General features: G+C 41.7%; 1 protein-coding gene and 2 long non-coding RNA genes across 21 annotated transcripts in view; 1 reads left to right on the top strand and 2 right to left on the bottom strand.

Moving 5' to 3' along the window:
• LOC110982981 (uncharacterized) overlaps positions 1–1949 on the top strand; it is a 28841-nt gene extending 26892 nt beyond the window's left edge. For all 18 annotated transcript variants that reach the window (XR_015426718.1, XR_015426721.1, XR_015426710.1 and 15 more), the window contains one exon: positions 710–1949. This is a non-coding gene — a long non-coding RNA (uncharacterized LOC110982981). The remainder of the gene's footprint in view (positions 1–709) is intronic.
• An 840-nt stretch (positions 1950–2789) lies between these two features.
• On the bottom strand, positions 2790–8656 carry LOC110983058 (NKAP-like protein). The gene is made up of 4 exons (XM_087142234.1): positions 7664–8656; positions 6986–7107; positions 6362–6480; positions 2790–5322 (listed from the first exon to the last, which is right to left on the bottom strand). The coding sequence occupies exons 3-4, from the start codon at positions 6373–6375 to the stop codon at positions 5163–5165; spliced, it is 174 nt and encodes a 57-aa protein (XP_086998360.1). The 5' UTR covers positions 6376–6480; positions 6986–7107; positions 7664–8656; the 3' UTR covers positions 2790–5162.
• A 658-nt stretch (positions 8657–9314) lies between these two features.
• LOC110983057 (uncharacterized) lies at positions 9315–14479 on the bottom strand. Of its 2 annotated transcripts, none has more exons than XR_002598664.2 (4): positions 14394–14479; positions 12067–12157; positions 10207–10343; positions 9315–9778 (listed from the first exon to the last, which is right to left on the bottom strand). It is a non-coding gene; the product is annotated as an uncharacterized LOC110983057 (long non-coding RNA). The 2 variants fall into 2 exon arrangements; XR_002598665.2 differs by having other exon boundaries at positions 10257–10343.
• Positions 14480–15037: the final 558 nt, after the last annotated feature.

The raw sequence follows: 15037 nt of genomic DNA, 5'->3' as shown, positions 1-15037 counted from the left end.
CTTTATTCACAAAATGCCTGTTTTGGATTGTGTTCCCTGAATCCACTTCATTAATCAATTTACTGAGGCCAATTGAAATGAAATCTTCATTGTGCATGCATGATGTAACATATATGATTTGCATAAGAATGGACATTGATTGAAGCAACAGTATCTCCCAGGGTTCTCATAGTTGATAGGTTGTTCAGCCTTCAAAAAAGACAGTTGAAAAGTCAGCACATATGAACTTAAAAGAAACCTGAAGCTTTGCATTGAAACTTCCAAAGATGAATGGCCCAAAGCAAGGTTGGATATGGCTCTATTTTGAGAGAAAAGGAGTGGCTGTTAACTAAGACTATGAAAACCAAGAAATCAAGTCGTAAGATTAAAATGCACTTTGCAGAATGCCAGATGAGAAACTTTACATGCAGCTCCCATAGCAGTCATTTTCGTACAGTGGTCTGTGATAAGGAGTGTTTTGGATAATTCTATATGTGGTTAATTTGAGAACAAAATGCTTGGGACACTTCCAACATATGAGTTACAAGAAATGCAAAAAATCCGCTTCACATAAAAAAATCTGACTTTTGCTTAAAAAGGATGATTTTTAACAACCCTGCAAATTCAATTGTTAGCCATATTGCCAAGAATCTTGCTCTTTTTTTTCAAATGATTTAATGTAACATAATGCTCTAAAGAGACTAACGACATTTTTTTCTCATCTATGCAGGCAAAGGAACATCATTGAGCCAAGCAGGGTGAAGTGGTTCCTGTCTACCGTGGTCCTTGGAGGGGCTTCACCTCACAGACTTGGCCAGTACAAAGGGGGTGCTGCAAAGCTCAAATATTAGATTTGCAGAAAAAGTATCCAGCGTTGTCCTAACATAGTAAACAGGATTTCAGGCTTGCAATGTAGATATTTTTAGCCAAAGGAAAAAGCAAATTTTGCAAAAGGCTTTTGTATCAAGGGTGTATATTTGTCTCTAGAAAAAGAAGTAATCTTATTTTAAAGCATAGCTGCAATGCAATATGTTTGAAAACAATTTCTTGGGAACTTTGTAAGCTTGTTTGATGTGTTTTTACATTGCTGTTTGGTTACATTGGAAAGTGCAACTTTTTAACACTTGAAATTATCCAAGCTTTCCTGGACAACTGAGGGCGCTATTGCCGTGAAGTCCAGTCTGATAAAGGGATTAATGTTTGCTTATTGCTATGAACAAAAACAATGAATCAGCAAAGAGGAGAAATTTGTGTCCTGCAAAATCTACAAAAATAAAGGACTTCTTTTGAGTACAAACCATGCAACATTGAGGCTTTCTTCCTGGGATGATGTTACACTTTTACTATGAATATGGAAATGTTCATCAGCATAAAAACCTAAAAGACAGTAAATTACCCTTTGGAATACTGAAAGGAAAGTCAGAAATCAGGTCAACTGAGAAAAAGAGGATGCATTTTGAAGGTTTGTATTCAAACAAGTTGATTGCAGCTACCCTTCAAGTTGGTTTCTAAAAGTTATCATTTAGTTTACCAAATAATCAGTATTTTGCATTCTGTGCATTAGATAGACTTAAAATCTGTCAAAATGGCGGCTGTGTATAAATGTGGATAGGTTAGAACTCTTTGAAAGCTGGGCCAGTATTTCTCGAAATTTTCAATTTTTTTTCTTGATTGTCGAGTTTTTTCAAAATGCAAAAGCAGGTATTGTAAATTCCTGATATTCCAAGTTACCAATAGCTGGAACAAGAGGCTTGTTACTGCCAAATTTTCTCAGAGATGCCTCTGATTGAAAGAAATTTCCATGTCCACCGGATCTTTCTCGAAGTGATGTTACTTTACACCATTTGATTTTTTTCTGACAGATACATGTACATAATATTAAAATGAATATTTTGAAGCAGTTAGTATAGAAGTGCTTACACTTGATTGACGCATTAATTTATATTAAACTGAATACATCAAATTCGGTATTTATCGGTCTGTTTCTACCCTCATTGGTATGCTGTTTCTGCCGTGTGTTTGCATATTTAAATTTTATTTAAATATATGCAGATTAGGTGTGTCCTCTGACCTTTTTTGAAATTGCGCAATCCTAACCTTTAAATATAAGTTCCGAATTATTTCTTTCGAAGAGGCCTGTGGCCTGGTGGTTAGCTAGCTGGCTGCCAGGCCAGGGGATCCCGGTTCAAATCCCGGGGTCCCCGGGAAAAGGAGGTTTTTTTTTTTTTTTTTTTTATATACTAAGTTTTTTAACAAAATTGTGCATGCCCACCTGGAATTGAACCCAGGTCCTTGTGCATTGCAGTTAGTGTCCTTAACCGCTATGCCACGGCACTTTCTTGAAGAAATGTGTTCGTTTCTAAATGTTAAACCTTCCATTGTTTGGACTTAGAATATTTTTCAGCCAAACTCTGTACTGGAGATAGGCAAGGGTGGAAGGCCTAGGGGCTGGAAGTCTGAGAGCTGATAGGAAGAATAGAGTGGATGGCTGAGGGCTTGGGACTATCAGTATTAGAGGTCTAAGGATCCCATGGGGTTGAAGGAGGACATAGCTTCTTAATGTTCCATATTGCTTAGTGGGTTTATTGGAGCCCTTATAGGATGAAGACTAAAAGGCTCTAAGAGGAAACTTTATATAAGGAGCTTGGAAGATGTTTCAGACTGGCAGGGCTTAGGATGGGGCTGCTGTGTAAAATCTAAAGATAGGAAACAGATGTAACTCTGGCAGTGTAAAATGGTTGAGATTGGGGGAATGTGCCAAGTGGCAAAGTACAGTACTACACTTTCACAAATAGAATTAAACAAAACAGTTCTGTTAGTTTAAACATTTATTTCATAAAAAAAACAGAATGATTGAAAAGGTTCGGATACATAGTAAAAGTTTGATAAATACCCCTGGAAAGGCATATTTCCACAGCAAGCTAAAAATGTGCAAACCAAGCAAATTTCTGATTTAAAATTTGAGATAATTAAAATTGGAAAGGCTAATAATTAAAAGACTTGCACTAGGAAAATACAAGGCCACATAGAACCATTTCCAGGGGGTGATGACAAACTTGTAACAGTGAGGTTTGGAATGGCCACTGGGTGGGCTCATCATGGTTAATGGGCGACAGAACTGGTATTTTGTCTGAATGGGGAAAAGGGAGATTTTAAATGTGCAAAACACTGTTCACCTTTTAAAAGCATGCAGTGAAATTTCCTAGTGCCCTTGATTGTAGTCTTCCTGATGGGGACTGTTTTTATGGTACAAATTCGTCGGGTCAGTGCTAAAAGGTCGTTACAGCAATTTAAAAAAAAAAATCCAAGGGCCATACTCTGAGCACGAAGATTGGGTTTTGGTCCCTACTTGATTCCTCAACTTTCCCCCTTGAATATTTATCTGGGTTGTATTGTAACACACAGGATGCGTTTTTTTCTTTTATTTATTTATTATTATTTATTTAATATTATTATTTGTTTAATAGAATAGTCTTGTTCAATAAGGACCGTTTAATGCAATTCTTCAGAGAGGACCTTTTATCACAGACCCAACGAATTAGAGTTTCTGAAGTACAGCATCGTGATAACCTAATGAGTTCATTTTGGGGAGTCAGGTTGGCATTTTGATACTTCCCTCGCCTACCACCTCAGTGACCCAGGCTCAAATCTTGTCTGAGCTGACACGTGGATTGGGTTTTTGGTCCCTACTTGATTCCTCCACTTTCCCCCTTAAATATTTATTTCGGTTTTTCATCCCAATTGTAAAAATTTAATATCCCCATCGCCCATGAAAAAAATGGCTGTGCAACTGTGATAATATCTCCTTGTACTGGCTGCAGTTGATGATGGTCTATTGAAAATTATTCCAAGGAGATTACTTGAACATGGCTGCTATTCATAAATGGCTCTACTGTTATTTTTGCTGTATCTATTCATCCAATGAACGTTCAGCGCTTATTACAGGATGAATATGAAGGGCAAGAAGAGGAAAATAAATCCTCAGTTTTTAGAGGTTGTGGGCTTTGGTAGGATTCGAACCCCGGCCGCTGCGGTGGAAGATGAGGAAAGAGCTATCACACTAACCCGACTCCCCAAAAATGTTTTTGAAGCAAGAAATATGCACAAACATGAGAGAAAATGTGTCATGATAACATTACTTGGAGTGGTTGTTGATACTTGCAATCTGACCAAGTACTTTAATATTTTGAATAGGAAAATAACTTTTTCAGTCATGAATTTGGGAGAAAGTATTAATAATGGAAAGAGTTCCATACACCAACACTGCTAATTTGGAACAGGTCAATTAGCCATCGGGAAGCAATACAGTCCTAACAATTCAAATTTTGCAGGGAAAATATGAAAGCATTTAAAACTTGGAATTTCCTGGCTTCACCTAGTAGAGTTTGTGCACATGGTTTGTATGGAACTCTTTTCCACTACAAATGCACAGAGACCTTCTCCATCATGAGGGTGGCAGGGGCGTAAATCTGTGGGGGGGGGTTGTTGAACCTTCTCAGTAAGAGGTCCTTCAGAGTTAGCAGATTATCTTATTATAACAGGAATCTTGTATTAACACGAATGAAAACAAGAACAAAATGACTGGAACCTAAAATATTGTGGTACCAGCAGATTTTAATACAGTGGTCTCATTAAAGGGGTTCGACTGTGTAACCGCCCTTCCCTTTTTGATGGGGGATGCTCTCATTGGATTACACCCCTCCGACAATTTTGAGCTGTGACAAAAAAGGCAAGTTTCGAGGTATTTCCCAAGCTTCCCTACAGCCCAAATGTATTCAGTGGTGCAAGAAATGGGAGTGCAGCCCATTTTGTTTTGATGTAAGATGAAGTGGTTTAAGCATTTTGAACAGCGCCCTCAGTGTCCAGAGATGCCCCCCCCTCCAAATTTTCACAGATCGTTGTTTTTTTAATTTTAATGTTCAAGTCATCGGCAGGTTTCCCACACAGGTTTACTTGTATAAATATGGTGCATATCGCACCACGAATGGCACTCCCAGTGTCCAGCAGAGTCCAGTAACCGATCCCCAAACAAATCATCCCCTCGTCCCCAGCACAGATTTACGTCACTGTAAGGTGGTAACAAGGAACTGCAGTCTTTTCCTTGCCTGCATGAACCACTGCTTCAGATCCTGATGTGGAAACTCTTCCTCAGTGACACAGGCGAGGACTGGCATCAATCTTAGTTACTCCCTCTCCTTTGCGTAAATCGTCCCCGGGACGTTCTGTGGGATCTTGTCCTCCAACGTGCTTCTCTCCAGATTGAAGGAGGTGAGGGCGCTGTTCCCATCCGCACCATAGATCTGGTTCTTCTTGGGCATATGCACAGCTTTCATGCGACGATATCTAAGGAAGAAATCAATCACAGAAGAATGAGCTCAGCTGCAGCAGAAACAGGTATTTTTGAAAAAATAATCCTCTTTTGCTGGTATGAGGCCCCAGCAGGACCAATAGAGGGCGCAATATTCTTACATGTAGCAAAGCAGGCTCCTTTGGTGGGAACTGCACTTTGCTGGTTCACAAACAACTATGAAATGCACACATACGTTACAATCACATTACTAAGAAAAATGGGCACTTCCCACCAACATGGCTCTTTTTAGCCATTGAGGGGGTGCTTCTGCTCAAGATGGATAGGTCAAAGTTCAACAACAGAATCTCTGTCCAGTTGTATTCAAATGACCACATCTTTATCAGTAGCAGGGCTACTGTAACAAGTGAGGTGTCAAAATATCAGGGAGGAAACACTATACTTGATTTCTGTTGGATTCAAAGTGCTAAAGGTACAGTCCATCATTTGCAGTTATCCAACTAAGTAACTGACCAAATTTTTGTGAAAAATATACTTCATTTAAAAATGGTTATTGAACTTCACTCCCTGTGATGACAGTTTTCCAACCAAGCTGTCATTATGAAAAACAACAACAGAAGTCCGTTTCCAACGGTGCGTCTAATAAGCAATTTTGGAAACCTGACATAAGAAGCATGCGCAGGGGTTGTGACGAGACACTTGTGCGCAGTCACTGAAACGCATTGTATTTTGGTTTAGTGCATGACATTATGCAGGTGGATTGTGTGTGAGAACGTGTCCCAGATGCTGACTTCAGGTGCAATTCAAATCATGACTCGGTGACTTTTGATCTGAAATCAAAATCCTAGAATTCTTTGTCTCAAAAATGTACTGTATTCACTGGGCTGAAACTTCATCAGGTTTGTTCGTAAATATCATTTTTAAACTTTGTGTAATTTTGTTGCCTCAAGGAACATACATGTAACCCACAAAGGATCGGACCAATGATGGACTGTACCTTTAAATGTAGGGTCTCCTCCTAAAGGTGACACTTTTCTGTGATGCCAAAAGCGACATAAATGGCGTCACTCTTACCTGCTACAATTCATGATGTAAGCCCTGTGTCGTTAACATCGGAGATTTCAACGCTGGTCAGACCAGTCGCTCCAGAATGCGGGATGTGTTAGCCAGACTTAGCGGTACGGTACGCTCACCTGACAAAAGGAAAAAAATTAACATGTCAAGTAAAGGCAACCTTTTTTAATAAAATGCTTTTGAGTAAAAGTTTCAACAGAAAGGCGGATCCAGAACCCAACTTTTTTTAGGGGGGGAGGACTGTTTGAAACTTTTAAGTTCATGTACATATTTTGCTACAATCTGGAGCTTTCAAAACACTTTTGGAAGAAAGAGAACTGAAATTAAACCCCCAAAAATTCCCCTCAATGTCTTGAATCTTAAATTTGGCTCTCCTTTTGGAGGAAGAACTAAGCCTCCACTGCTTCCCCAACAACCCCTGGATCCGCCCTATGCACCCGTTGGTTTCAGATTGTATTTAGTCACTGCTAAATCTATGAAGCCATTCAGCACTCGACAGAGTAGGGAGTAACAGGATGGGTGGGTTCTTTATATGTTGGGTCTCTTAGAAACATTGAAACTATTTGGTGATGCTTATATTTTAATACGAACCAAAAGACCGCATAAATCACATGACACTCTTACCTATTATCATTCATGACGTAAGGCTGAGTATCTTCAACAAAGGAGATTTCAGCGCTGATCAGTCCATGCATTCACACTATGACCCGGGATTGGCAAGCTAACGTTTCCAGTGTGTTCTGAATCTAACAACAGAAAAAATCACCAAAAAGGAGAAGTAAGATTTTTTAAATATCGAATGCTTCTGAAAGGTTTCAACCAAAGGGCAGATCCTGAACCACATTTTTGGGGGAAGGAGGGGGACTTTTTGAAACTTTTTTTTTTTTGGGGGGGGAACTTTTTGAAACTTTTAAGTTCAAGTACAGTTGCAATCATTTTGCTACATTTTTGGGACTTTCTACACATCTGGAAGGGCGAGAACTGAAACTGAGCCCCAGAATTCCCTTCAATTTCTTCAATCTTAATCTTGTTGTGCCCTCTTTCTGGAGGGCAAATGAAACCTCCATGGCAACTGCCAACCCCTTGGATCCGTCCTTGCAACCGTACTGCATTATCTCAGAAAATTCTTTCACTTCAAAATTTCGGAAACTACTGCAATCAGCAGGGCAGGGAATAACAGGCTGAGTGGGTTCTGATTGGTACAGAGACTGGTGAGTAAGGCAAAATGTTGAGAGAACCAAAATCATAATGACTTTTCTTGTTGTCTTGTGAGGCAAGAAAAAAAGAGGGGATTTTACTTACTGTACAAGGGTACTGATGCCAGAGGATGAGCCCACAGGAAGGGGACCAACCACACAGTGATGCCAGAAGATGAGTCCACTAGGCAGGGGTCCAATCACACAGTGATGCCAGAAGATGAGCCCACAGGTACAATGTAGGGGACCAACCATACAGTGATGCCAGAAGGTGAGCCCACAGGAAGGGGACCAACCACACAGTGCTGCCAGAAGATGAGTCCACTAGGCAGGGGTCCAATCACACAGTGATGCCAGAAGATGAGCCCACAGGTACAATGTAGGGGACCAACCACACAGTGATGCCAGAGGATGAGCCCACAGGAAGGGGACCAACCACACAGTGATGCCAGAAGATGAGCCCACAGGAAGGGGACCAACCACACAGTGATGCCAGAAGATGAGCCCACAGGAAGGGGACCAACCACACAGTGATGCCAGAAGATGAGCCCACAGGAAGGGGACCAACCACACAGTGATGCCAGAAGATGAGCCCACAGGAAGGTGACCAACCACACAGTGATGCCAGAAGATGAGCCCACAGGAAGGGGACCAACCACACAGTGATGCCAGAAGGTAAGCCCACAGGAAGGGGACCAACCACACAGTGATGCCAGAAGATGAGCCCACAGGAAGGGGACCAACCACACAGTGATGCCAGAAGATGAGCCCACAGGAAGGGGACCAACCACACAGTGATGCCAGAAGATGAGCCCACAGGAAGGGGACCAACCACACAGTGATGCCAGAAGGTAAGCCCACAGGAAGGGGACCAACCACACAGTGCTGCCAGAAGATGAGTCCACTAGGCAGGGGTCCAATCACACAGTGATGCCAGAAGATGAGCCCACAGGTACAATGTAGGGGACCAACCATACAGTGATGCCAGAAGGTGAGTCCACAGGAAGGGGACCAACCACACAGTGCTGCCAGAAGATGAGTCCACTAGGCAGGGGTCCAATCACACAGTGATGCCAGAAGATGAGCCCACAGGTACAATGTAGGGGACCAATCACACAGTGATGCCAGAAGGTGAGTCCACTAGGCAGGGGTCCAACCACACAGTGATGCCAGGAGATGAGTCCACTAGGCAGGGGTCCAATCACTCAGTGATGCCAGAAGATGAGCCCACAGGTACAATGTAGGGGACCAACCACACAGTGATGCCAGAAGGTGAGCCCACAGGAAGGGGACCAACCACACAGTGCTGCCAGAAGATGAGTCCACAGGTACAATGTAGGGGACCAACCACACAGTGATGCCAGAATCTGAGCCCACAGGGAGAGGACCAACCACACAGTGATGCCAGAAGATGAGTCCACTAGGCAGGGGTCCAATCACACAGTGATGCCAGAAGATGAGCCCACAGGTACAATGTAGGGGACCAACCACACAGTGATGCCAGAAGATGAGCCCACAGGAAGGTGGCCAACCACACAGTGCTGCCAGAAGATGAGTCCACAGGTACAATGTAGGGGACCAACCACACAGTGATGCCAGAAGATGAGCCCACAGGAAGGTGACCAACCACACAGTGATGCCAGAAGATGAGCCCACAGGAAGGGGACCAACCACACAGTGATGCCAGAAGGTGAGTCCACAGGGAGGGGACCAACCACACAGTGCTGCCAGAAGGTGAGTCCACAGGGAGGGGACCAACCACACAGTGCTGCCAGAAGATGAGTCCACTAGGCAGGGGTCCAATCACTCAGTGATGCCAGAAGATGAGCCCACAGGTACAATGTAGGGGACCAACCACACAGTGATGCCAGAAGGTGAGCCCACAGGGAGAGGACCAACCACACAGTGCTGCCAGAAGATGAGTCCACTAGGCAGGGGTCCAATCACACAGTGATGCCAGAAGATGAGCCCACAGGTACAATGTAGGGGACCAACCACACAGTGATGCCAGAAGATGAGCCCACAGGAAGGGGACCAACCACACAGTGAAGCCAGAAGATGAGCTCACAGGAAGGTGACCAACCACACAGTGATGCCAGAAGATGAGCCCACAGGAAGGGGACCAACCACACTGCTTTCACCTTCCCATATCAGGGCAGGATTACCAGAAGATGATTCACCCACTTTCAGGGACCAACCACACTGCCAACGCCTTTAACACCTGGTAAAAATTAACAGATTAAAAAATACAAGATCAAGATAGCAGGTGTGCTAGTTTACAGTGGTAAATAGTAATAGCCTAAAAATATTTGTCACAGATTTTACAGCAGCGTCCAAAAGGTATGGCTGAGGCTAGAAGTACATGTAATAAGACAATAGGAATACAGCAGCCACAAAAAGTGGCTTCAGCCATTTCGCACAAACAGTACTTATGTTCTCCTCTCAGCCTGAGATGGTTGATTTGGACCACATCCATTCTAAACCAGTTGACCCATGTACAAACAAAATAAGGTACCAAAAAGGACTGCTTTTTTATGCTTCTGTTCTAACAAATCGCAAAACTTGTGACTAAATGAGGGAGGATTTCTTGAAGTGGGCTTTTTTATAAATAGTGCTTTAGGAGTTTGCAAATGGCCAAATGTGCCATACCAGCAAAAGTTGGTTTCCAAAGAGATGATGAAAGTGACTGTTTTTTCCACCTGCTGTTCTTGTTCCTCATCATTGTCAGGTCACTGTCACCAGGGTCCTCACTGGAACTTGTTTTTCTCTTGCCCCTGCTTCCTCTTCTGTTAAAATACAAAATAGGTACAAAAACGTCTTTAATTTAATGAGTCTGCGAGTTACATAGAACTTAACCCACAGCTGTAATGAGTCATAAAAACTTCATGACTCAATTCCAGTCTAATGATGTTGTGACACAAGTTGACTCCGCTCAGTTGAACATTACTACTTGTGTCAAGCAGGCCTTGCGCTAACTTTTTTTCCTGGCTGGCTTACTGGGCTGGTTAACTGGATATTTTACGAGCCCATTTAGAGTTTTACTAGCCTGTAAATAAAAATTTATCAGTTCACCAATAAAAAATTTGACATTTCGAAAAATAAAAGGCTGATGGTATAAACAAAGAGGCATGTATGTTAGTTAAACATCACTTGAGTCACTGGTAACGGAGTCAGGAACAAAAGCACTTCTTTGCTCCATCTTTCCCTCATTTGGGTTGCTTACGTTAGGCAAAAATTGCCACTTTTTTGCTTACTTTCTGATATCTATATTGATATATTGATTTATATTGAATACATGTATTTATTTTGATCTACATCTAAGTTTTAACAGGTAGGCTTATTCTGAGCTTTTTACTAGCCTACCGGGCAACCAAGGAACCAAGTTTAGGTAGCCCGGAGCATTTTTAGCTACTATTTGTACATTGGGCTAGTACTATTTCGAGGCCTGCCTTGATCTAGGCATTATACGTGTACGTGTAGGTACAAAAGTCAATACCAGTCAGGAATCTACATGTAGCTGGAGCCAGTTTGAGTCACAACTATTTGAATAAATACAATAAACAAAAAAAAAGGAGATCTGTTCCAAAACATAGTTCCTAGACGTACTTCAGAATAAAAAACCTACTGCACCTGCTAAGTCACATGACCTACCAGTATAGCGGATACCAAACATTTTTTTTCAATTTTCACTTCAACAACATTTATTTCCATAATGCCATATATGGAATATGATGCAAATACATGTAGAAAATTATGACAATAAAATACATTCAAGGAGTAAAGATGCGAAAAAATGAAGCAGACAAAAAGAAGAAGCTGCATGGCAATGATGGAGGCATTATCAGAAAGGCTAGGTCTTGTATAGATATGCCTTGAACAAAACAGGACAAAACGAAACATTGATGGTGTTCCCCATAGCAAAGAGTGTCATGAGTATAATCTATCAAAATATAAAGCTGACAGTCAGTGAAGTACTCGGACTACTTACGTGCCGAGTACTTATTCAAAAATTGGCTTAATATTTAATATTGCCAGACCTACAGCGTAAATTGATTGATACCACGTAACTCCCGAAATGTGAACTTAACAAGTTTGATGGAGATCCGTTGAACTATTGGCCGTTTGTCAAGAGTTTGGATGCAACTGTAGGGAACACTTACATGTAGAACACACTTAGCTATGGGAAGATGCCATGTTTGATGCCCACTGTGGGCCATGCTTTAGGAAGATGTCATGTTTGTTGATGATTGATGCCCACTGTGGCCATGGGCCATGCTATGGGAAGATGCCATGTTTGTTGATGTTTGATACCCACTGTGGGCCATCTGACTCAGTGGGTGCAATTGGTCATTCGTGACTGAGACAGGAAATGGCTTGCAAATATTAGGAAGTGAAACTTCAGTCTTTGGCATTGAAAATGAAAGCTAACAGTTTGAGAGCAAATGAGTAAGCTATCTGGAATAAAGTGCAGACCGTCATTCAAGGTGGTGTCATTCTCAGTGAACTTACTCAGGTTGTGCTCTTTCTCCGGTGATGCTGCCCTCACATCGCTGATTCCTTGCTCTATCATCTTACAGGTATCTCAATACTCTGACCTCCTCTACAATTAAAAAAAAATAACAATGCATCCTTCAGCTTTTGATGTTGCAGGACATGTATGGACATCCTTCAACTGGCGTTACTTGAAGATCCTAGAAAAAATCCCGATGGCAACAAAAACTGTAACTCTGTTGCTGTGACAACAAAAACTGGCTCATGGGTTAATTTATTTGTCCCTTAATCAACAGAAGACTTCTTGTTCTTTTAACTCCATGCATTTTGAGGATTTCCGCAAAAATGTTCATGTTTGGTCCGGAACACTATTGTATTTGCCAAAACATTTTGAATCGATCAAGCTTTCGAGCTGCTATAGCCCTACTCCTACAACTTTTAACTCTATGCATTTGAGGATTTCCGCAAAAATGTTCACGTTTGGTCCGGAACACTATTGTATTTGCCAAACATTTTGAATTGATCAAGCTTTCGAGCTGCTATAGCCTCACTCCTACAACTTTATGAAGGACTAATCAAACTTCCACATGGTCACGTGTCATATGTAGCATATGAAAGTCTGGGCTAGTTTGTGTATGTTAAAATTGTTGAGCAGATGGAAATGTGCAGCCCTGTGAGCCCTGTACATGTATTGGTCAAAGACGATGACATCAATAAATAACATGGGTTCTAAACATTCTAATCCGATGATTACCAGCATGCTTGTCCTTTGTTACCTCGCCTTTTCACAACTCACTGCATAGTGAAATGATACACTGTTTTCTATGGTCGCAATAAAAATTATGGCGCCCTCAATGGACTTTAGTTTACTTTGTTAAAAGAGTACTTTGAATAGGTGAGTACAGGAAAGTAATCAGTACATTTTTCACAAATATTACCGCCACAAACCTTAGAAAACCCAGCAAATAAAAGGAAGGATGTCAGGACCGTGAGTAAGGCTTTTTATTTGTTTTCCCTCGACATTATGTTGACCATGTTGACTATAAAGCCCAAGTAAAGCTGCATTCACTTTTGAATTTGCCCCCCCCACCAAAAGCTGGACACGCCACAACTTTTCCTACCTCCATGCTGGGATCAAATGTACTGACCCTAGCTGAAAAGAGTTACATATCAAATGATAGTATGATACCCTGTGCCAAAACCTGGTAGTACTGGCGCTAACATGAGAAAATTCTACAAACCTGTGTTCTAAGTGAATTTGTGGACGTGACTTTGCGTGACCTTGGGTCAGTGCAGGTCAGGTAAAAACAATGCATTTTACGTTGCTTTGCATAGCAGAAGTGTATTCACCCCGGGTTGTTTTCACCGCGCTGGCCAGAAGTCATGTACAAGTCCTATCCTCCTAGTAGTACTATACATGTACATGCAAGTCACACACATGTACGTAAACTTGTACGTACTGTAGCCAGGCCAATTCATCGCTAAACTTTTTATGTCATGTTATCACATTCTAATGGCTAATAAACTACTGTAAGACAAAACTATCGATGTCCATATGAAACTCTTAATCCCCTCATCTGCTGCCATGACTGCAAGGATGTAGGCCTAAGAGTTAGACTAGATTAAAAGTAGCTTAATCCTCCATGGTAAGATGTAAATGTTCGTAATATACACTGTAGGTTGCACTACACCAAATATATGCGCCCACACCCCACAGAAAACAATGGAAAATCAGACCAAAATAGCACCGCCTGTTGACTCTTGTGAAGAGGTTGGCCTCCATTTCTTTTTACTGGAAATTCAAGATTATGGCCAGAAGATCACTTTTCGTTCCAATTTCATGGGGGTTCGCCGCAAAAATCTTTTTTTATTCACCTTTCAAGGAACTTCAAGATACCCCCAAAACAGCAGTAAAACCATGGTAAAACTAAGAGCTCATTTCTGAATGTAGCCACCTGCCTCATACATGTAGTACCCCCGCACTGGAAACTATCAGTCCCAGATTCGGGATTTATAGAAATGATGCCTCCTGATTATGGCATGTCTTATTGTAAAAACCCTGTGGGATCACAAAATATTAATGAGCTCGCCCGCTGTACATGCACAGTACAAGTGTTTGGTGGACTGCATCCTAATGATAATATAACAATTAAAAAAATTAACATGTGTTTGAGTCCTCACGTCCCGGCCACGATTCATGTGCATGTGATTCATGTTCAACACGAACATTCAACTCAACCGCCAATGTTATCATACCAACTTTCACATTCCATGTTCCACATTCCATTTGCATTCAGTTATCCCGCATAACTCCTTAAATAAGAGTCATATGCCATGCTTCTTACCAAGGATGTTTGTCTCCTCGCGTCCATTTTATCCGTTCGTGTCCCGCGCGGTGCGCCATTCATGGCTCATTCATAACATGTGTTGCCGACGTCATACATTACGTCATAGGAATCGCGTATTAAAGCGCCCCCGTTGATGTAATATTTGGCGCCCTCTTGGTAATAGCGCCCTCCTGAACGGTGCACCACTAAAAATAAATTCCCATAGACAGCAGTGATAAATCCCCATACCTCACAAATATTTTAAAAATACTCACAACTCTCACAGGTGTTCAGGCTGCACAGAAAAATGATGTTCCGCATATCCTCTTTGATTTTCCTTTCAATTTTCGGGGGGTTGACCAATGAATTTTTGAGAAATTTTCACCAGAAGCAGACCACCCATAAAATGCAGAAAATGTCCCTGTCCAGAAAAGTAGCCATTTTCAAAAACCCTTCCTCGGCAAAATGGCTCAAATAGTGCCACTTTCAAACCCGAATGCATCCAAATTGCTCAGAATAGGAAGGCCTGAGTCCGGCCCAGAGGTCCAGTCTCATATTTCTTCAATTCCTCAGTTCCAGGGCTCTCATGCAGCAGGACCCTCTAAAATAGAATATTATGAGTCTGTAACTTTTATTAATGAGCTCGGCGGACATATTTCTTG

The sequence above is a fragment of the Acanthaster planci genome, linkage group LG10 (assembly GCF_054643075.1).
Source record: "Acanthaster planci isolate LZ-2023a linkage group LG10, COTS_SCS, whole genome shotgun sequence".
Classification (NCBI taxonomy): Eukaryota; Metazoa; Echinodermata; class Asteroidea; order Valvatida; family Acanthasteridae; genus Acanthaster; species Acanthaster planci.
Note: the sequence above shows the minus strand (reverse complement) of the source record. Positions and strands in the feature narration are given on the sequence as shown.